The 23,602-nt window shown below is 42.5% G+C and overlaps 1 protein-coding gene across 3 annotated transcripts in view; it reads left to right on the forward strand.

Annotated features, from left to right (window-relative positions):
• The first annotated feature begins 806 nt into the window (after nt 1-806).
• The window catches only part of GNPTAB (N-acetylglucosamine-1-phosphate transferase subunits alpha and beta), a 72,309-nt gene continuing 49,513 nt past the window's right edge, over nt 807-23,602 (forward strand). For 2 of the 3 annotated variants that reach the window (XM_045780174.2, XM_045780173.2), the window contains exon 1: nt 17,899-18,031. Coding sequence is in view for 1 of the 3 variants with exons in the window: in XM_045780172.2 (XP_045636128.2) it covers nt 1,033-1,149 (117 nt within the window). In the remaining 2 variants the exon portion in view is untranslated. Of the gene's footprint in view, nt 1,150-17,898; nt 18,032-23,602 lie in introns of those variants that run through there. The other variant, XM_045780172.2, reaches the window with a different exon arrangement.

Raw genomic sequence — 23,602 nt, forward strand, 5'->3', positions numbered from 1 at the left:
TGAAGATGATTTTAAAAATGCTATAAATGATGGCAACATAGGCTATGTGTACTGTTTTCCAGGGTGACTAGATCAAGACAAAAATCGTAATAACTAGGGTATATTGGGAGAAAATAAAAATCTCTCCTAAGTAAGAGGCACCGAGGGAGGACCCTTCTGGAAATCACCTGGTGGCAAAGCAGAATTAATTGAACACCACTGTCTTGGTTCCCCTCCTATCCTTCGCACGATTTCTATCTTAATTTTTTTGTACTTAGTGGTTTGTGTGTTTATCTCCCCAGCTAGACTCTCTGGCAACAGCAGCCAGGTCTAGTTCATTTTTTAATACCCGACACCAAGCACTTGCCAGGCACTGGGCACTCACTACACATTCAATGACTATGGGAATGAACTGAATTTGGGTTTGGGCACGTTTAGCCCAAAGGTTTCCTCTTTCAAACAACATAGTTAAGGAGACAGAGGGAAAGGAGTCTCATAGAGCATCTCCTCTTAGCGCTGTAAAAATGATTTACCATAATCTCCCAACTACTGTAAATGCATAAAGGGTTCTGTGCGCACAAATATCCAAAACGCCATCTGTGGCACCCCGACCTTGCAGCGTCGGGTCCGCTCTCGGTGCGCGCCCAACTCACTGTGCGGATCCCGGCCGACACGAAAGGCCGCCGCGCACGCGCGGATGGGAAGGGCGCTCGCCTGCCCTCCGCCCCTCCCCCCGCCTCCGCCCGCCAGGTGGCGCTGGCTGCCCCGCCGCCGCCGTCGCCGCCGACTCTCGCCGGGCCAGACCGGGGCGGCGCCGGCCGCCTCGCGGGCCGCGGGTCCGCCTCCGCCGCGCCGAGGGCGTGGGCTCCCGGCTCCCGGAAGCGGTGGCCGCGGCGCGGAGCCGAGCGGGCGTCGATCCCCGGGGCAGCAATGCGTGGCGGCCGCCTCTTGTGACCTGAGCGCGGCTGCCGGGCAGGGGCCGCTGAATGGCGGCTTGCTGAGGCAGCTGCGGCTGTGGCTGCTCCGGGCGTGGCGTGGCGTGGCGGCGGCCCGATGCTGCTTAAGCTCTTACAGAGACAGACCTATACCTGCCTGTCCCACAGGTATGGGCTCTACGTCTGTTTCGTGGGCGTCGTGGTCACCATCGTCTCCGCCTTCCAATTCGGAGAGGTGAGTAGCGGCGCGGGTGCCCCGGCCGGAGCGGCTTGGACCGGCACGACCCCGCGGCGCCCTGAGCCCCTGCCCTCGGCGCGCCGAGCCCCGGCGTGCTTGCCTCTTGCCTCCCCATCCTCGCTGCAGCTCCGGGGCCAAGTCCCAGAGCCTGCTTTTTTCCCCCGGAGGCTCCTAGAACTCCGATTTCCCCGAGCTCTGGTTTCACATCTGGGATCCAGATCTCGTCCTCCCGACGGTTTGAGGGTGGGCGCTCGTTCTGCGGTTCCCTTTGCCTCCAGGTGCTTTCTTCGGGCTCCCCAGGTAATTTGATTTTCTCCCTCAGGCCTGTCCTCCACGAAGCCCCCTCCCGGGACCCAGAGACGGTGTCTTTTCCCATTCCTAAATTCTCCAAAATTCTCATTCCTTGCCCCTCCTACAGGTTTTCTCCTCTGTTGTCACCCTTCTAATCTTTTCGCTTTTGACAAAGGCACTTTGTCTTCGTAATCTCGTTTCTTTCCGGATTTCAAAACTTTCTCCAAGGGGTGTGTGTTTCTTTGTACGTGAATTTGCAGTGAAGACAGGGTACTCCCCCCAAATTTAAAGACTGACTTGTGCAAGGGATTTTTTTTTTGTATGTGTGTGTGCACTTTTGCTCTGTTATTAGGGACAACCCTAGTTATCCTGTAGAGGCTCTGCCGGTAGATGTGCATACAAGGATGTGAGAGATCTTTTGGCAGCTCCAGACATTCTTCTGATCTCGAGATCAGCTGAGGCTGGGGCCCCTTCATCTGACCAGGAAGCCTTGTCGTGGACTCCAGCACCCAGCCTCTTGGGAGTCAGTACAAGCCCTTGGGTCATGGGCTGTGCTAGTAATTTAGACTCTGGATCATACGAGTCAGGCCTTTCTTGATCTGCTCTCAGTTAACGTGCAATAAAGTCACAGTGTGGTTAGACTCTGTAAACTCTTTAGAGGGTCCACACAACAGGTTTGGGGAGGTGGAGACACCCAGGTTTAATAGATTTTATGCCTCTCTGTGTTAAGTAGATTAAACATTTTCTTGAACGAAACAACCCTTTGGTTTAGGTTGGATAGTTATTCTATTATTGGACAGTTTAATAGGGTATTCTTTATCATAAACAAGTTTACAGAAACTGGATAGGTCAGAACTGGAAGAGTACATGTATAAGATTTTAGAGAACACATTTAAAAATAAGGACAGCAACTCAGAAAAGTTGTATTTTCAAATTGTTAGACATCTGTTTCCTTGTTTTACTATTTCCTTTTTTTTTTTTTTTGGAAGGAGGTTGCAGAAGGTTTTAAAATTAAGAGAATGGTTTTTAGAAATGCCACAGTTTACATTTGCTTAAAGTCTGTACCCATGCTGGATTGTAAGCTTCATAAGAGAGGGTGCTGTGTCTTTAACCACTGTAATCCTGACCCAAGCACTGTGCCACGGTCTGCCAGCATAGGCAGTCTAAATATTTGTTTTAACGCATGAATGAATTAATTATGTGGCATGCTTTCCAAGTGTACACTTTTAATAGTTCTTGTTTTAGAGGCAAATGAAAGTAAGTCTTACAAGTCAGGGTGAGAAAGTGCCCCAGACGTGTGTGGAATATGTACCTAATATTATACTGCTGCTGTTCTATCTTTGTTTCTTGTACTGCAATTTAATACAGTGAATGTATCTATGCACAGTTACGTGTCTTATTCTTGATAGAAGATTTTTTTGGCCCTGAGTAATTTTAAGTAGCTGTTTACTAACACCTCTGCAGTGTGAAGGTGACTTAAAGGCATCAGTTGCTAGAATTTTTCATTTTATATATTCCATGCCTGGTGATTTATTTACCAAGGAAGACATTTGTCAGCTTTGAAATGGACCATAAATCTTAAAGTTTGAAACAGACAAAAATAATAGGTGAAGAATGTCAACACGTGGCATGGGAGGTGGAGACAGCTGGCTCAGTGCCACTAATATATTGCCTGTAGTACCATTTCTTTCTTTCTTTCTTTCTTTCTTTCTTTCTTTCTTTCTTTCTTTCTTTCTTTTCTTTCTTTTCTTTCTTTCTCTTTTTCTTTCTCTCTTTCTTTCTCTCTTTCTTTCTTTTCTTGGCTCCACACCCAACGTGGGGCTTGAACTGATGACCTGGGGTCTGAGAGTTGCACAGTCCACTGACTGAGGCAGCCAGGCACCCCCCCTAGTACAGTTTCTGCAGCACAGCGGAAAAGAGGAGTGATGGGATTGGGCAGATCGGGGTTTGACTGCTGGTGCCAGTATTAATGGTAACAGCTAATATATAGGGCTTACCAGACACTAGGCACTCTCTTAACTGCTTTTACATGTATTAACTCATTTAATCTTCATGACAGCACCCCTGTGAGGTGGGTACTATTATTATAGCCACTTTATAGGTGATGAAACTGGAGCACTTGCACAGATTAATCCAGCTAGCTCATAGCAGAGCTGGGCTTTCAACCAAGGCACTGTATGGTTCCAGAGCTGTACTGCTCTTAAGCACGTATTTTCATGGTCTCTCACACAGTCTGGGTTGTCCTTTATGTGATCTTGGAAAAGATACTTAACCTTTTTGAACCCCAGCTTCTTTATCTTTGAAATTGAGATAAGAATACCTTCTTTGCAGGGCTGTTAGGATTAAATAAGACCTCTTCATGCAAGGCACCGTTCAAGGTTCCTGGCACACGATAGACTTTCATTGAATGGTCGTAGGTACTGCTGCTGTATTATCGTCAACTATTTTATGTCCTTAGTCCTTTTTTTGAAATAAACCCTTGAAGTAGAATACTCCCATCATACAGGTAATGTTACCAACTTGTTATTAACTTCACCAATTGCAGTGGATAAAAGGACTAAAAAGGTCTTTGGTCCCTGTTAACTGTGAATTCATTAATATTTTCCCCCCATTCAATGTAAGCAGTATTGGCTGCCACTTTTTGATAAGCCCTTTGTACACTCATCCAAATTTTGAGGAAGAAAAATGTAATTGAGGGAGGGAAGTATTAACAGGTAGTATTTTTTAAAATTTCCCTTTAAGTTGAGGTGGTTTCTGGAGAACACTTGGGAATTGCGATCAAACAAAAGCAGAGCTGGATCCAAACCCACAGGGAAAGCCCTCAGGATGGGTTCTTTTTTTTTTTTTTTAAGATTTTTTTATTTATTCGATAGAGTTAGAGACAGCCAGCGAGAGAGGGAACACAAGCAGGGGGAGTGGGAGAGGAAGAAGCAGGCTCCCAGTAGAGGAGCCCGATGTGGGGCTCGATCCCATAACGCCGGGATCACGCCCTGAGCCGAAGGCAGACGCTTATCCGCTGTGCCACCCAGGTGCCCCCAGGATGGGTTCTAATAGCCACCGAACTATACCAGTATGCCGCCTTGGGGTGAGGGTAGCAGAAAGGAGCTTATCTAATGTAAACTAGTTGACTGGACAAATCCTGTGGCCTCTGGGCGCCTCAGTTCCCACCTCTGCAAATGAGGGCACTAGATTACTATGCTCCTAAGATCATTTTTAGCTCAGAAACTTCTGATGTTAAATTTTTGTCCTCTGTTGGTTGATATTATACAGACTTTAAAACATGTGCTTTTGAAGTAAAATTTTATTACTTCAGGGCCATCATTACTTAGTTGAACCATTTGTATACAAATCCACAGTCCCTTATATGAAAATTCTACTGAATTAACCTTATAATTAAACATCAGCATCTTTTACAGTGAAATATAGGGGTATTCTCAGGAAAATAAAGACTATAAGTAGTTTCCAGTCAGTCGTAGGCCAAGTTTTGCCACCAAATGAATTCAGGTGGTCAGGTTTCGTTGTCAAATAAGGTACAAAAAGGTCTTCAGTGTTGATAACTTTCTGGGTTTCAGGATTGCGAACAGAGGATTGTATATCACTGCTAGGTGTATATGTGTGTCTCTGCATGTTTGGAAACAGGTAAATACCCCAAATTAACTTCCACGAGAAGGCAGATTTAGGTAGAATCTACCCATACTGGATAGTAACTTTCCCCCAGCCTCCCTGCTCCCTTTTGCTTGCCTGCCTTCTGCCATTTTGGATTAATGAGATGTTACTGTTCAGTGAAAAAGAAGGTCGAAAACTGAATTCAGCCAAAGTCATGCTCGGCCTTGGTGACCAGTTTCTCATCTTGGCTCAGTTTGAAGAAAGAAATTAGTTACTGTGTATTTGATTAGTTCACTCATTAAACAAGGTATTTTTTAGGGTGTTCTTTGTCAAAGGCAACGATTAGGTGGAGTCCAAGGGACCTGGCCTGAGAATTGGGAGACAGCCTCTGGCCTGGTTCTAGTTCCAGCATGAACTATGACCTTCAGTGCTTTCCATGCTGGGTTACTACTCCCAGCTGCCTCCTGGTTTGGGGCAGCCACTCTTATCTCTTATCTCGTGTAGATTTCTTTTGGGGGTGAGGAAAACTTTCATTATTAAAAATAATGTTTTAAAAAGTTGAGATTTCTAAGACCCCATTTTAGCTTTAATGTTCTGTGAATATATATTTTTTGAGTGCTTCATATAAGAAAGCATGAACAATCTTTTAATGTCATTTACACTAGGGAGAAAACGTCAGTGACCACACAGAGCCTTTTTAAATGGTCTCTTGCTTTTGTGGGGTTTGGGAAAGATACACAGCCCTGCTAACTGTCAAAGTAGGGACCTTGTCTTAATCCCCGCTGTGTTCTTAGCCTCTAGGAAGTGCCTGGTACGCAATTGGTGCCAAATAATACTTGATATGGATAGGTGAGTGCATTAGTTAATTGGGGTGATCTTAATAAACATCCCTTCAAGCTCATTTTCCCAAAAAAAGCTAAGATTTCTACCCAGATGCAGACCCGTCTCTAGCTACGTTTGATTTCTCAGACACTATTGGTCTGATTGTACTTTGTATGGTGAAAAAAGTGTTAGCAGATATACGAAGAATTACAGCTCATCTTTGGCCATCTTTGTGTAGTTGAGGTGAGACCATGCTATATATATGAGTAACAATACAAGGAAGTAAGTAATGGAATGAGTGGGTACACAGTAATTGCTTAGAAGATCAGAGGAGGGGCGCCTGGGTGGCACAGCAGTTAAGCGTCTGCCTTCGGCTCAGGGCGTGATCCTGGCGTTATGGGATCGAGCCCCACATCGGGCTCCTCTACTGGGAGCCTGCTTCTTCCTCTCCCACTCCCCCTGCTTGTGTTCCCTCTCTCTCTGGCTGTCACTGTCTGTCAAATAAATAAATAAAATCTTAAAAAAAAAAAAAAAGATCAGAGGAAAGGAAGAATATTATGGGTTGAAACATCCTAGAGGAAGTTGAGATTTTTACACAGAGGCAGGAACTTTTGCTTTTGAACTGTTAGAGGTTTAAAACTGCTGCTGGTATCAGCAGCACTTTGTTGCAAGTGACAGAATCCAACTCAGACCTGCCTTAAGAAAAAGGTAGTTTTTTGACTCATGTAGTTGAAAAACAGGGTGAAGCTTCTCACAGGGTTGGATAGAGGTGCTCAGATGATGTCATCAGGAATCTCTTTTTGTCCCTGTTCTCCAGCTCTGTTGGTTTAGTACTCAGGCAAGTGCTGCCCATATGGGAGGAGATTGCTGCCAGTAACTCCAGCTTCTAGTTTTGTCAGTTGAGTAACTCTAGCAAAAAGAGTTTCTTTCTCATTAGTGCCAGCTAGACCCAGGGTGGCCTGCCCAGCCACGGAATGAGTGCCCTTGCTGTGCCCTCGTTAACTGCCTGGACCATCCCCAGAGCTAGGATTGTGGGTGGTGCTGTCAGTCTCAACCACACGAACTGGGGGGTTCCCCAGAGGGAAATCACGAGGCTGTTATCAAGAGAAGGGCCAGAGCAACAGATGGCCCAGACAAGTGCCTTGAGCCAAAACCCATTTCCTTTCCTAGGCCTTAATGTTGACATTGTGACTGTGATAGCTGTTAGCCCTTTACCTTCTTCTGAAAGATGGAAAAGTTATTTCCATTTTGGATATCTTATGAATTATTCTGTGAAACTTGTATTCTTAGTTGGGTGTTGTTTTGTTTGTTTGTTTGTTTGCTTAGTTGGCGGTGTTACTACGCAGTTGATGTGCCCTTACATCTTTCAGCAATGATTCATTATGTATCTTTAATATGTTGACTTGATAGTGACTTTTTAGCAATGAGGTCTAAATATTGTTAATTTTGTTAATGAAATTTAGCACGTTAGAGAAAAAACTTAACGTTTTTGCAGCAGCTGGCATGCCACGTGTTTGGATACTCTCACTCCCTCTTTCTTCACGGAGACTGCCCTCCCTGTTTTCCTTGCCCATCCACTGTTCTCTCTCCGTCTGGAATGTCGAGATTCCCCAGGCTTTGCTCCTTGGCCATCTCCTCTTACAGGGGATGTCCTATTTCAGACCTCTATTCAGATGTTTGTGACTCCCCTGTCTCCAGCTGCTTTGACGACGAGATCTAGTTCCACACTTCTTCCACCTCCCTACGGTGCAGACCTTACCACTCTGCCTCCCTTTGACAGACAGTGCTTATTCACCATGGTGCTTTTTCTTCACTACACCCAGACATAACTTCAGATTAATTCTTTAACAGTGTGGGATTCCTCTGGCTTCTGAGAGCTCTCCCAGAAAGTGTAGGAATTTGACCCAAGACCTCAGCAAACCTTTCCTGGAATTGGCCGCAGCTGGATCATAGAGCCATTCCTAAAAATACCCCTTGAAAGGAGGAAGAGGTTGCTTTTTGACCAGTCTGATCCATTCCTGAACTTAGGGCCTATCTCCTGAACATTTGGGTACAGAGTTCTATTAGGAAAGAATAGGTAGTTGGTGCTGGGTAGGTCGTGGCCATAAGTGTCATGTTCAGTAAGCGCAGCTGGTGGGATGTGTAGCAACTGTCACGTTAAATAAGCACAACTGATGTGTAGGAAGTGTCTTTATCTCCCACTGGCCCACTTATATCAACTTGTAGGGTTAGTTCTACCTCTCCCTCTAGGTGAAAACTCAAGGGGGCTTAAGCCTTGTCACTCCTAGGTAATAAAAAGTCTTTTTTTTTTTTTTAAGATTTTATTTATTTATTTGTCAGAGAGAGTGCGAGTGCACAGCCAGGGGCAGCAGCAGGCAGAGGGAGAAGCAGGCTTCTCACTGAGCAAGGAGCCCGATATGGGACTCGATCCCAGGACCTTGGGATCATGACCCCAGCCGAAGGCAGACGCGTAACAGACTGAGCCAACCAGACATCCTGGTAATAAAAAGTCTTGTGGTCTCTTCAAATTATAAAACATAATGTCATATCAGCAACTTCAAGCCTGTTGAATTTGAAGCCTCTTACCTCCCCAGCTCAGGCCTGCCCTCAGCAGAAAGCCTGCAATCGAGGAAGGAAGGTTGGGGACAGTGGGCTTCTTTTCTCTTTCTTCATCTGTTGCTTCTCCTTCTCCTCCATAGCCTGTTTCTGGCCCTTTCTAGGGGCCAGCACCCTAGGAGGTTGGAGCACGTAGAAGAAGGAAGGAAATGAGGGCAGGAAAGTCCTTCCAAAACAGGTGCTGGAGCTCTCTGGAATTTGCAGGTGTCAAAGCTTGTTCTCTCTTGAGTGCTTTCAAAGGGCCTCCTTCAGAGACCACACCCTGAGAGCCATGACTTGCTTTAGCTCTGATGAGAGCACATGCCTCTTCATTTAGGCTGGTTGCTTGCTCCTTCGTTGGTCCCCGGGAATCTGATGATACCATGAGCCTCTCATGTCAGTCTCTTTGCTTTTCTTTTGGGGGGCCCTGGACCTGATCCAGGATGACCCTCTGTAGGTATTCTCTTGTGCATGGCACACATCTGGCACATGGGAGACTGACGTGCTTTGCTTTGTAGGAGAGGAAGTTTATCTTTTTCTTCTACTTTTCTAAGTTCTTGGCTAGGGCCCCTGTAACAAAAGACAGATTGATATGAGAAAAGCGTACATATTTATTTAATATAAGTTTTACATGATGTGGGAGCCTTCATAAGGAAATACCCAAAAAAGTAGTTAAACCTGAGTATTTTTATTGAAGGTTTGGTGAAGAGTGGAGAGTTCAGGAAAATTGTGATAGGTAAAAAAGACAATGAGCTAAGTGTTAAGCTGGGGAAACACAAGGCCTGTTCATTCAGATTCCTTTGACAATACTTGGTCTTTGGAGATAAAGATGCTCCTTTCTTCCTGGTGTAGGGAAGGCACCTCTCACAGAGAGTCTGATGACCTGCTTCAGGGGAAGGTCAGGAAATTCTTCCTGCAGCTGCTGTTTCTCAACTTTCTTCAGCTTGAAATACTCAGTAAGCCAAGATACTCAGTAAGCCAAGGTGCTATATTTTGGAGTAGCATATCCTGAATCCTTTCAGCTCAAAGTGGGGGAGCGTGGGCTGATTCCAGCACAGCAACAACGTCTTCTTTGTCCTCAGAGCAGTTAGCCAGCCCGCCCTTCTGTTTCTTGGGTGTGAGACAGAGGTGGCATCCACCCAGCTTCACGGACCTATAGTGGGCTGTCCTGGTGGTCCCACTGAGCCCCTTTCCTGGCTTGAGGAGAATGGAAAGAGATTTCCACCCTCCCCTTTGGATGAGGTCAAGTGGATTTGCAAAATGCCAGCAGCTTCCTAAACCCTCCCCTGAACCTTCCTACCATGATTTGGATGAGTTTTTAGCCATCTCCTGAGGAAACTTTGCCTCTTGTTTCAACTCTTCACTTTGGAATGTGATATCTGGTCTTTGGTGCCTCAGAAGAAACTTACTTCTACATGCACGTTTTCTCGGTGCAGTTAATTGAGTTTGCCCAGGAGACGAAACCCATTTGCCATTTCTGTACTCAGCATCCTGGGCACAAAGACATTGCTTTCTTATCTTGGGGTCCCTGCGCCCAGCAGAACACCAGAATCAATCTTCTGACAGCACATTCTTTGAGCACAGTGCCAGGCCCCTGGGCAGAGAGCAGAGAGCAAAGCAGGCCGTTCCTGTGGAGGAGGGGTTTATATTTTGCTTGGACAGTCAGACATTAAATGCTTCTTAATCACAGTTGTGAGAAATGCTACAAAGAAGGAGAAGGTGTCGTGGGAGAGACCAGCAGTGTCCTGTCTGGTGCCTGGGTCAGGAAAGGCTTTCTTGATGTAACTGGAGCTCAACTTTGAAGGGTCAGAATTGCTGAGGCAGAGGACAGAACAGGGCAGGTGTGCTCTCTAGGCCATTGGTTCTCAACCAGGGGCAGTTTAGGCCATTGGTTCTCAGCCAGGGGCAGTTTTGCGCCCAGAGGCATTTGGCAATGTCTGGAGACATTTTAGGTTGTCACAGCTGGGGCACGGGGTGGGGTCAGTGCTACTGGCATTTAGTGGGTGGAGGCCAGAGATCTGCTAAACATCCCACAATGCACAGGACAGGCTCCATAGCAAAGATTGTCCAGCCCCAAATATCAATAGTGCTCAGACTCTGTAACCAGTGTGAAGGTTTTGAAGTTAGGCTACATTTGAGAAGGTGAACACAGGCCCATGTGGCTGGAGGCTGGAGAGCAAGAGAAAGTGAGGATCTAGGGGAGACTGGTGCAGCTGGTGGTACCCGCTTCTCAGCACTTGGTAGTTAGGTGTTCAGGATTTGGGTGTTTGTCCTGAGAACAACGGGATGCCATTCAAGGTTATTATGTGCTGTCTTTTAGTGAGTGGAGGCCAGGGATGCTGATGAACTTTCTATAGTGCACAGGACAGTCCCCACAACAACGTGTTTTCAGGTATTAAATGTCAGTAGTGCCAAAGTGGAAAAACCTGAAGTAGAGGGAGAGCAAGAATGTCTGCTGGCACTTAGGAGCCTTGGACTAGGCTGGTGGAAGGGAATGTTAAGAGAAGTGGACAGATCTGAGAGATTTAGGAGGCAAAATCATCTGGTCTTTATGTTCCATTATGTGCCAGACACTCCGCTGACATCTTGGGATACAAGAGTGAGCAAGATAGACAAGTTCATTTGCTCTGCCAGCTGCTAACTATAGACGTTAAGTGATGAATAGGTGCTTTGTTGAATGAATACTTACAAAAAATTATTTTTATTCACTGTGATCAAGCCTTAGTGAGGAAAGATGGTTTAAATGACATGCCTAATGTGTGCAAGGCACCTTGCTAGTGCCTGGTGCAAGGTGTTCAGTAAATGCTAAATAAATGCCACGTGTCCCGTCCCAGGACTGTTCTTCCCTTGGCCAGGATGCGCAATGAAGAGAGCAGCAGGAGACCAGCCTTCTGGTCTGGTGTCCAAGGTCACATTGAAGAGTGTATTAATCTTTCCTTAGAGACAGCTGAAAGGTTTGCAATGATTTCTTTGCCTGAGTGTGCTTTATTATGGTCGATATGAAAACAGAGGCAGTAAGTGCATTAATTTAATACAGGCTGTGCTTTACAATAATGTATGTTATTCTAGTTCCTTCTAAAATGTAACAAGTGTAGCTGTAATAAGTTCTGCATATTTCACAATATATCTTGTAGTATCTCTTACTGTCCTTTAGATTGATTGTTCCAGTCTTGTGATCCACATGCAGTATCTTTAGCAGGTGATTAGTCAGCTTGTGTGTGAGTCATGCTTGCACTAAATTAAGCAGAGAAAAAAAAAAGTGATCGTTTTGAAAAATGTTACAGACTAAGTCACACTTGTGCAGCGAGAGCCAATTGCATTCTACCATCAGACTAAAAACCATATTGCCCACTTTAAAATTGCTTCCTAAAATTGTTTCTTCATTTAGGTTCTAGTTTATCTCTCCCCTCCTCCCTGTATACCTTTTATTCCCCCTTCACTACCTTATTCCATTAGCTACCTTTCTTTTTTTTTTTCTTTAAAGATTTTATTTATTTGAGAGAGAGAGAGCAAACACAGAGGGTGAGTGAGAGGGAGAAGCAGACTACCTGCTGAGCAGAGAGCCTGACGTGGCGCTCGATCCCAGGAACTTGAGAGCGTGACCTAAGCTGAAGGCTTAGGTCAACCAGCTGAGCCACCCAGGCGCCCCCATTAGCTTCATTTCTGTCTCTGATTAATTCAAAATTGGATAAAGCTTCTTTACCAAATTTTCAGAAGCTGTTTATTTGTTACAGAGGTGCTTGCTCTGGACCAGGTACTCTGCTGCCTACTGGAGACACACAGATGGTTCAGTTTCTTTCTGCTCTTGAGGAGCTTACTCTAGACAGGGAGATGAACAAGCAAATAGACAAAATGCATTGTGATAAATTAAGTTGAAGGACTAGGCATGGGTGCTTCTCAGACATAAGAGTGACATTTGAACTTGATCTTGAAGGCGATAGGAGAGATGGCCCAAGGGAAGGAAGGGGAACCCCCCCCCCTTTTCAATAGGGAAGGATGCCGTAGGTGTAAAGGCATGGGTTTGAGAGGCATTACCACTTTTCAGGAACAAAAGTGTTTCTGAAGGGCTGCAGCACACTGGGGATTGAAGCTGGAGAGCCACGTAGTAGCCAGTTTAGGTCTTGGCTGTTGAATAATATGAAAGAATTTGGATTCATCCTGAAGAAAATAGAGACCGTTCAGATGATTACTATTTTGGGGCCTTTATAGAATAGAATTTGTCGATCCCCTGGCTTAAAATTACATTTATTCTGGGGCACCTGGGTGGCTCAGTTCAGTGTCTGCCTCGGCTCAGGTCATGATCCCAGGGTCCTGGGATTGAGCCTTGCGTTGGACTAGCTTCTCCCTCTCCCTTTGCCCCTCCCCTTGCTGATGCTCTCTCTCTCTCTTTCAAATAAATAAATAAAATCTTTTTAAAAATGACCTTTATTTCCTTGATGTGCAGGACACATGGGAGCTCACTCATCTGGGTGGATTTGGTTGGCTCTGCTACACTTGTCTTTCATCCTCCTGGGACCAGTGGGCCAGCCTATGCATGTTCTTCTCAAGACAGTGGTAAAGGCTCAAAGAACCAGGTTCTGAGGTTTATACTTAGAACTGGTGTATTCACTGTTTTTGTATTCCCTGAGCCATCAAATTTGTTTCTGCCTTAGGAGCTTTGCATTATCAGTCCCATCAGCCTAGAGACTGCTGCCTCCAGACCATCATGTGATGGGCTCCTTGTCTTATTGGTCTCAGCTCAGTAACTCCTTTTCAGATGGGCTTTCCCCACCACCCAACCTAAAGTAGCCTCTTTCATCAGGCCATTCCTTATTATAGTCCTCTTTTTCTTCTTTTTTTAATAGTACTTAGTCTGAAAATCTGTGTGTGTGTATATTTTTAATGTCTTCTCTCTCCACCACAATGTAAGCTCTGGGAACAGGATTTCTGTCTTATCCAGCCTTTCTGTCTTATTCACCACTGTATCCTCAGCTCCTAGAATAGAGCCTGGCACCAAGAAGTTGAGTGCAGACATACTTTGTTCTAGTATCTAAATAGAGAAAGGTCACCTGCAGTGATCAGTTTCTAAATTCAACCTTAATAGAAAGTAGATCGGTTTAGTTGATATACATATGTAATTATATTAGGGTTCTTCAGAGAAACGGAAGCAATAGGATGTGTATCTGTGTGTGTGGAAATATATTTATTACATAGAATTGGCTGACGTGATGATGGAGGCTTACAGGTCTCCAAGATTTCATTAACAAGGCTAGAGACCTAGGAGAGCCCGTGGTGTAGTTCTAATCTAAGTCTAAAGGCCAGAAACTCAGAAAAGCTTAGTATAGGCCTGTCTTAAAATTGGCAGACTTGAGAGCCAGGAAGAGCTGATGTTTCAGTTGGAATCCAAAGGGAGGAAAGACTGATGTTCCAGCTCAAGGCAGTCAGGTGAGAAGCAGTTCTCTCTTCCTCAGCCTTTTAATTTTATTTAGGCCTTCAACTGATGCATTGAGGCCCATCCACGATAGAAGGACAAACGCTTTACTCAGTCTGCTTATTCAAATGTTAATTTATCCAGAAACACCCTCAATGACACACCCAAAATAATGTTTGATCAAATATCTGGACACCCCCCTGGCTTAGTCAGTTTGACACATAAAATTAACCATCATAAAAATTTAGTAGGTTTTATTTTATAGCAACTTTAAGTTTATGGAAAAAATTGCATGGAAAGTACATAGATTTTGCATATACCTCCTCTCTGCCAGCATACTTTCCCCTATTTTTAACGTTTTGCATCAGTGTGGTACATTTTTATAACTGATGAACTAATATTGATACATTTTTATTAACTAAGAATATATTGACCATTAGGATTCATTTTTTGTGCTATACAGTGCTATGAAATTTGACAAATGCATACTGTTATATCATGTATCTGCCATTACACTATCACACAGAATAGTTTCATTGCCCTCATAAAAACCCTTGCCCTGCGCTACGCCTCATGCTTGCTTTCCTCCCCACTGGCAGTCAGTGATTTGGGGTATTTTTATTTTTTTATTAAGTAGGTTCCACGCTCAGTGTGGAGCCCAGTGCGGGGCTTGAACTCATGACCCTGAGATCAAAGACCTTAGCTAAGAGTCGGACACTTGGGGCGCCTGGGTGGCACAGCGGTTAAAGCGTCTGCCTTCGGCTCAGGGCGTGATCCCGGCGTTCCGGGTTCGAGCCCCACGTCAGGCTCCTCCTCTATGAGCCTGCTTCTTCCTCTCCCACTCCCCCTGCTTGTGTTCCCTCTCTCGCTGGCTGTCTCTATCTCTGTCAAATAAATAAATAAAAAATCTTAAAAAAAAAATAGTGGCCTCTATAACCATAGCATTTAAAAAAAAAAAAAAAGAGTCGGACACTTAACTGACTGAGCCACCCACGTGCCCTTGATTTTTTTTTTTTTTAAACTGTATTTAGTTATGCCTTTTCCAAAATGTTATATAGTTCATTGCTGGTATATAGGAAAGCAGTTAACTTTTGTATATTACTTTTGTGTGCTGCAGTCTTGTATCCTGCAATCTTGTATCCTGCAACTAATTGTTTCTTAGTTTTGTTTTTTTGTTTTGTTTTGTTTTTTGCTTTTTTGGTCGATTCTGTGGAATTTTCTCCATAGTCATGTCATCTGTCAACAGAGATAGTTTTACTTCTTCCTTACCAATCTATATACCTCTTATTTCCTTTTTTTGTGTTATTACATTAATTAGGACTTCAATATGTTGTTGAAAAGCAGGAGTGAGAGGCAATATCCTTGCCTTTTTCTGAGCTTAGTGGGAAAGCTTTGAGTTTCTCACCATCAAGTATAATGTTAACTATAGGTTTTTTGTAAATATTATTTTTAGGTTGAGGAAGTTTCTTTGTATTCCTAGTTTGCTGACAGTTTTTTTTTTAAATCAGAAATGGGTGTTGGATTTTGTCAGATGCTTTTTTTATGCACCTATTATAATCACATGATTGATTGATTGATTTTTTGCCTATTGATGTGATGGGTTACATTAACTGATTTTGGAATGTTGAACCAGGATTCAGAAATTCGTATCTAGAATATCTCCCACTTGGTTGTGGTATATGATTCTTCTATACATTGTTGGATTTGATTTAATAGCATTTTATTGAGGACTTCTACATCTATGTTGATGAGAAATATTGTTTGTAATACTTTTCTTCATAAAATGAATGAGGAAGTCTGTTTTCTGGAAGAGATTATAGAGAATTGGTATTATTTCTTCCTCAGATGTTTGGTAGAAATCATGAGTGAACCCACCTGGGGCTGGTGCTTTCTGTTTGGAAAGTAATTAATTATCGAGCCACATTCTTAATGGGTATATACCTATTCAGGTTATCTGTTTCTCATTTGAGCTTTGGTAGATTGTGTCTCCCAGGGAATTGGTCCATTTCATTTAAGCTGTCAGATCTGTAGTCTTAGAGTTGTTCATAATGTTCCTTTATTACTCTTTTGGGAGGAGTATTGTAGTGACTTACTCCTCTTTTGAGTTATTGTTGCAAAACACAAATAACATAAAATTTACCATTTTAAGAATTTTTAAGTGTACAACTCAGTGGCATTAATTACATTTTCATTGTTGTGCAACCATTACCACTGTCTATTTCCAAAACTTCTTTATCACCCTAAACAGAAACTCTGTAACCATTAAGCAATACCTCCATTCACCCCTCGGGACCCGGTAACCTCTAATTTCTGTCTGTACAGATTGCCCATTCTGAATATTTTATATCATGGACGTTTCATATATTTCTTTACTTGTTCTGGCAGTTATTCTTCATGTTTTTCAGTGTTTCTGGAGCAGGTGGGGGGATGAGAGATTGGAGTTGCTTACTCTGTCATTTTGCTGCCATTTTGCTTCAGACTGATAAGTTTTGATTATTGCTTTTTTCACATAATATTTTATCAAACACTTTATCCTTTGACTATTTTGTATGCTCCACAAAGGAAGATACTTTGTTTTGGCCATTGCTATGTCCTCAGAGTCTAGAATGGTATCACGTAGTACTTATTGAGTGACTGAATCAAGTTACTAATTTTTAATAATTATTTGAAAATAAGATTTTTTTTAAAAGATCTTATTTATTTATTGGACAAAGAGAGAGAGCACAGGCACGGGAAGCAGCAGGCAAAGGGAGCGGGAGAGGTATAAGTAGGCTGCCTGCTGAGCAAGGAGCCTGATGTGGGGCTTAATCCCCAGGACCCTGGGATCCATGCCTGAACTGAAGAAAGACGCTTAACCGACTGAGCCACCCAGGCGCCCTGAAAATAGGATTTTTTTTTTTTAATAGCTTCATAATACTTCGTTTGACTGTAATCTATTTTCCTGATCACCTATTGTTTAATTATTAGATACTGTTTTCAGGTTTTATAAGTAATAATAGCTATTATCATATTTATGCAGGTCTTGGGTTACATCTGTGATCATTTCCTTGGCATGTATATATCTAGAAGTAGAGTTAGTCAGAACAAAAGGTATTTTGTTTGGTCCTTTGATACATAATGCTAATTGCCTTTCAGGAAAGGGGTGATTTTTTAAAATGGCCTTGCAGCTATTTAAAAATCTATAACATACTTTTCAACTAATTTATGATTTTTATGCACTTGCGACTCATAAAAAGGGATCTCTTCTTGGTGTATTTTTAAAAAATGTGTTTTGTTGTTGTTGTTGTTTTTAAGATTTTATTTATTTATTTGACAGAGACAGACAGCCAGCGAGGGAGAACACAAGCAGGGGGAGTGGGAGAGGAAGAAGCAGGCCTCCAGCGGAGGAGCCCAATGTGGGGCTCGATCCCGCAACGCCGGGATCACGCCCTGAGCTGAAGGCAGACGCCCAACGACTGCGCCACCCAGGCGCCCCTAAAAAAATGTTTTTAACTAGCAAATAGTATGAGATAAAATTTGTTTGTTGATGGAAGTGAGTGCAGTATCACAAGCAGATATTTTGTAAAACTTTATCTCATTTCACTAAACTTTTTTATTTAAATTAAATTTTTGTTTAATTAAGTTTTGCCAAAATAAAGTAAAAAAAAAAGAAATCTTAATTTGACTAGTTTTGGTTCCTGGTTTAATAGTTATAATGGAAATATTTAGCAGGTTCAACTACATTTTCATTCATATTACAGTTATATTTTTCACATGATAATATTGTAATTATTTGTCTCATATTTGTTTCCCCAGCAGACTGTGAGCCCCTTGAGGGGCTAAATAAGTTCAGTGTGTTTTCATAGTCTTAATATCTTATATTTGATATTGTACTTTGTAGTTGTCAGTATATATATCACTTGTTTTTTGTAACAACCCCTTGTAGGATAAAGTATTTACTTAAATTTTACAGTGGGCATTAGGTTTAAGTGACTTGTCTAAAATCACAAAACTGGGGCTTCCTTGTGTGACTCTTGCTTAACTTTAAGGATTGAGTGACCACAACACTGTCCAGTGGAAGTTTGTGCAGTGATGAAAGTATCCTGTAATTCTGAGCTGTCCCATACAGTAGCCACTAAGCCTATGAGGGCTTGAAATGTGGCTGGTGTGACTAAGGTACTGAGCTTTTTATTTAATTTTATTTAGTCTTAATTTAGATAACCTTATGTGCCTAGTGTATACCATTTTAGACAGTGCAGGTCTAACGCATAGGTAGAGAGTAACTGTTTGCCAGGACATTATAGCAGAGACTCAGACATTGGCTTGCAGAGTAGAGCACTGGGTTTAAAGTCCATCCTATATAATTCTGTGATTCTATAAACTCTGACCAGTAAAACAAGTAAATCTGCGTATACCCAGAAAGTCCGTTTGAATATATTTTGAAAATATCTTTGATAGGTTTTTTTTTATACTTTTCTTTTTATTTAAGTGTGGTTGCAGGCGGGGTTTTTTTTCCCCCTTTAAATATAATTTTTTTACAATGAACTGTCAAAGGTTTAACGTTTTTAATTCCACTTTTTAATATGATTTCCCTCATTATTTTGCTCCCACACCTCCATCCCTATGGCAAACAGTCCTCCCCCTCTCTCCTCCTTATTTCCTCAAAAATCTCAGTTTTCTGTCCTGGGAAAAGGAGAGAGATTTTGTTAAGCTGTCATGATTAACCCCATTCTTGATTATTATTTTTCCTGTCAGTATTCTGTTTCAATCTGTACTCATTTAAAAGCTGAACAGTAAATATTCCTTAATCATTTTATGCTAGTAAGTAGTCCTTAACAGGGTGTTAGCTCCTTGAGGACAGAGGCCTGATTTCCATTTTGTGCTCCTTAAAATGTTCAACAAATACATGATATGTGTCTAATTCTGTGAAGGATTCAAAGAAAGTAGAAATGGTCTAGAAAAGTGTTTTTGAGTTTAATGTTTGAGTAAATAGTGGTCATGCATCTTGGATTTGGATCATTTCCTTTATGTGAAATGGGGGAAATTACCCAGTTTTAATAACCATTCAGCTCCTAATAAGAAATGGGTTGATCTTTTATTTTAGTCACTTTGCATTGGAACATGTAAACGGAATGGTTGTGTCCTCTCAAAATTTTTACGTTGAAACCTTGTCTCCAATGTGATGGTGTTAGCAGGTGGGGCCTTTGGCGGGGGATTAGGTCTTGAGGGTGGAAATAAATGCCCTTATAAAGAGACCCAGAGAGCTTCCTCACCCCTCCTGCCACGTAAGGTGGCAGAAGAAGGCAGTCTGAACGGGAAAGTAGGCTCTCAGCAGACACCCAGTCCGCTGGTGCCTTGACCTTAGTCTTTCCAGTCTCCAGAATTGTGAGAAATACATTTCTGTTGTTTACAAGCTACCCAGTCTGTGATACTTTGTCAGAGCAGCCCGAATGGTAACGAGCACATTGACTTCCTGATTGGTATCAAGGAAGAGGAGAGTTAGTAGAAAAGATAAAGCTTAGGATATCTTAAAGATATCTTGGTCTCTCTTGTAATGCCTCTTGATGAAAAATAAATTTTGTTTTCAGAAACTGTGAAGAACATGTTGTAATCTAGGAATATTTTAAACTTTTTTTTTGGAATATTATAAACTTCAAATATCATTATCAGTGTGTGAAAAAGCTCTGTCATTGCTACTTAGGGTTCTTACTGCTTGAGGCTGGAGAGCCCCAACATCTTAAGTTTTACAGTACCCTGTAAAACAGTACAGGGTACTCATGTCACACTTCTTTTTTTTTTTTATCTGATTTTTTTTTTTTTAAGATTTTATTTATTTATTCGACAGAGATAGAGACAGCCAGCGAGAGAGGGAACACAAGCAGGGGCAGTGGGAGAGGAAGAAGCAGGCGCATAGCGGAGGAGCCTGATGTGGGGATCGATCCCATAATGCCGGGATCATGCCCTGAGCCGAAGGTAGACGCCTAACCGCTGTGCCACCCAGGCGCCCCTGATTTTTTTTTTTTTTTTAAGTAAGCTCCACGCTTAGCGTGGAGCCCACCGTGGGGGCTTGAACTCACAACCTTGAGATCAAGACCTGAGCTGAGATGGAGTCAGTCACTTAACCAACTGAGCCACCCAGGTGTCCTGCATGTCACATTTCTATGCTTGAAAAATTGAGAAAGGGACGTTTGCTTTTACAGAGTTTTATACCCTTGTGTGCCTAGCCTGCCGTTGTCCGTTTATTAACTCTGGCCTTTAGCTTTTACCTTGAGTATCCTGGAATGAATCGGAAAGCAGAAAGTCCTGGAGGGAAACCATGTTGTGTAAGCTGTTCCAAAATGTTTGCATCGTAAAACTAGTAGCCATATTTATTCATTCTAGAATGTTTATTGGTTTTGTGCTAGAGACTGTGCAAGGTTTGAGAATAAAAATTAAAAAGAGATCAAGTTCTTGGCTTTGAGTTGCTCACAGAGGTTTAGACAGATTTTTAAACAGGTAAACATATTGCAGGATGAACATGTGAACAGCTTGCATGGAAGTATTGTACAGCCCCGTATGATTTGCACATCTCATTTACTCATCAGAACAATCGTGTGAAATAGGTGGCATTCATACCTTCATTCTACAAGAGAAGAAATTGAGAATAGGCAAATGCCCTAGATCATTTATTGATCAGTGTCGGATTGAAACTCATGTCTTCTGATTGTAAATCTTAAGATCATTGCACTGTTCACCAGTTCTCTTCTGGATAATTACCTTCCTCTTTTCCTTAACTGGGGAATTCTTCTGATAAAAGGATTATAAAGCTTGTGTCTCAATAACTATTATTCTTCTACAGGCATGCATTTGAACTTGTTCTAGGATTATAAAAATCTTCAACCGAGGCACATACCAGTGTTATAACTTTAAAAAGATTATCGTTCAAAAATTTTAGTATTTGTGTGCACAAGCCAGTTAAAGGACTAAATACTGGGGGTAAAACAAATTTATTATGGACTGTGGTCATTTATAAACATGCTAGGAAAACAGATCTGGGTCGTTGAATTAAGAATGATAAACATAACCAGTTGTGGAATTGGTTGAATGACCACATTTATAAATGTATGTTTGACAAAGCTGGCTCTGTGTAAGTAAGCATTGGGGGACACGGCCTGCTGAGGCTGAGAGAGCCTGGGCGAAGCTAAACAGGAACAAGGGCTCTGGAGTTAGTTTGATTCACATCTCAGCCCCATTACACACGGCTGTGTGGCCTGAGGCTTCTTTTTGGGCAATGACCCAGTGAAATGCCTGCCTCACAGCTAGTACCTTGTCGCAGAGATTCAGTGGGGAGGAGAGGAATACCTGGCATGGTGGTGCTTGGTGAATGTGGGAACGTGCCCCTTCTCTGTGATCGACACATTAAGACTGACTGGCTGCAATTTGTGAAAAATGACTGACAATTGATCTTGAGTACTTTGAATGCCATGATTATTAAAATGGAGTCTTAAAAGTGATAAATATTTTAAGCTAGTAGAATAAACTACCTTTAGATGATTTATACTTATTTGTCAGAGAGAGAGAGAGCGTGAGCACAAGCAGAGGGAGACACAGTCTTCCTGCTGAGCAAGGTGCCTGGGATCATGACCTGAGCTGAAGGCAGATGCTTAACCGACTGAGCCACCCAGGCGCCCCTAGATGATTTTTACAATTCTTTATTAATAATACATTGCTCATGTGGTATTTCAGAGCTCATACAGTATTTTAATAAATAGTATTTTAGTTCATTGTGTCTTAAATTTTACCAACAAACTACTTTTAATGGCAGAAAAAAGTAAATAAAGAGAATAGTGTAGAGAGGTATGTGTGTGAAGGGGTGGGGGAGAGCACAAAATGGCAAGTAGGAAATTTTTTAAAGGCCAGCGTTGTGTCTATAAAAATCACATCAGTTTTCTGTTTTTCTCCATAAAAATTTTGCATTACTATCAATATAATATTTTAAATGTCTTTCCATTATAAATGATGGTTCAGGAAGATATGCTTTGTTTACCCATGACTTCTAACATGCCTGGTGCCTTCCTCAGACCTTGTATTTATGCATGTCAAGTGAGAATCACTGTCCTACTGCAGCAACACAACACACCGATGACATACATTTTGTACTTAGTTCATAGTTGAGGAAATTGAGTACCCATGGTTACACAGCTACTAAATAGAAGAATTGGGAGGTTCTCCCCCTGGAGGTGTCCCATATCCCAAGTCCCCAAACCCAGTCGTTTTTTAAGATTTTGTTTATTTATTTGGAGGAGAGAGAGAAAGTGCATGCATGAACAGGGAGAGGGGCAGAGGGAAAGGGAGACGCAGATTCCCTGCTGAGCAAGGGAGCCCAGAGGATGCCGGCTCAATTCCAGGACCCTGGGATCATGACCTAAGCCAAAGGCAGATGCTTAACCAACTGAGCCACCCAGGAGCCCCCCACCCCAAATCTAGTCTTAAGCTACTCCTGCCGTAACCAGATAATATTTATGAACAAGAAGATGGTATATAATGAATCGTGCTGGGTATGAGTTGATGATAAGTAGAATTGGAAGTAGTTCTGTACCCACAAGCAGTTTATAACTTAATTGGTCTGACAAGATGCTTCCATGAGGGGGAAGGTAAATAATGATTTAAAAAAACTAAGCGAGAGGGGCGCCTGGGTGGTTCAGTCATTAAGCGTCTGCCTTTGGCTCAGGTCATGACCCCAGGGTCCTGGGATCGAGCCCCGCGTGGGCTCCCTGCTCAGCGGGAAGCCCGCTTCTCCCTCTCCCTCTCCCTCTGCTTGTGTTCCCTCTCTTGCTGTGTCTCTCTCTGTCCAATAAATAAAATCTTTAAAAAAAAAACAAAAACTAAGGGATGCAAGGCAAGAAATGTTAGACGGCCGTGAGTAGTTGATTTCCAAATAAGCAGTAGAGATGAAAGTTAAGTTCTGAGGAGGAAATGTTCAGGTCAGGCTGAAGAATATGGAAAGGCTTTGTGGATGAAAAGGGACTTGATTTTATAGTAGTTAGTGTTTCTCTAACCTTTTCCTCTGGTCTTTTGTTTATTGCTAATAATGGCTGAAAACAAGATCTAATTGCAAGCTTAGTTCTATTTTGGCTTCGTTGTTGTTTGAAAGGTGTTTATATGTATAGTTTACCCCAGAATAAATAATTTCATAATTGCCCATTCAAATTTCTACTCTTTTCTACACTATCCTTGATAGTGTAAGAAAATGATCTAACATCAGTGCTCAGATGATTTTTTATTTGATTTGCAAGGTTCCTTTTTGATCCGTGGTATAGCATATTACTCATTTACTTAAAGAGTTTGGCAAGATTTCCATAATAGGGTGTAGTTGACAGTTGGGAGTAAGCAGAAAAGGGAAATGGTTATGACAGAAGAGGATCATGTTTCAGTGATGATGGGTTAGGACCAGGGATAAGAGATCCCTTAGGAGGCTGAAGACAGGAAGAGAAGAGACATGGTGTCTCAATGGAGTTGACATGTGGGTGCAGGGAAGAAACCGTGGATGGTGCCAGCCGCACAGCTCTGTACCTCCTTCTGTCATACACTCTTAGGGCTGGAAGGGATTTCAAGGACAATTTGGTCATACCCCCTTCATAAAATGTAAAACAGATGGAGAAACAGCCTAAAAAGACAACTTGCATAAGGTCTCATAAAAGTGACAGAGCTGGAATGAAACTGCATTCCTACTACCTTCCCTGAAGCATGCAGAACTCTCGCCGGATA

This window comes from Ursus americanus, chromosome 17 (genome assembly GCF_024610735.1).
Source record: "Ursus americanus isolate L20-20 chromosome 17, mUrsAme1.1.p, whole genome shotgun sequence".
Classification (NCBI taxonomy): Eukaryota; Metazoa; Chordata; class Mammalia; order Carnivora; family Ursidae; genus Ursus; species Ursus americanus.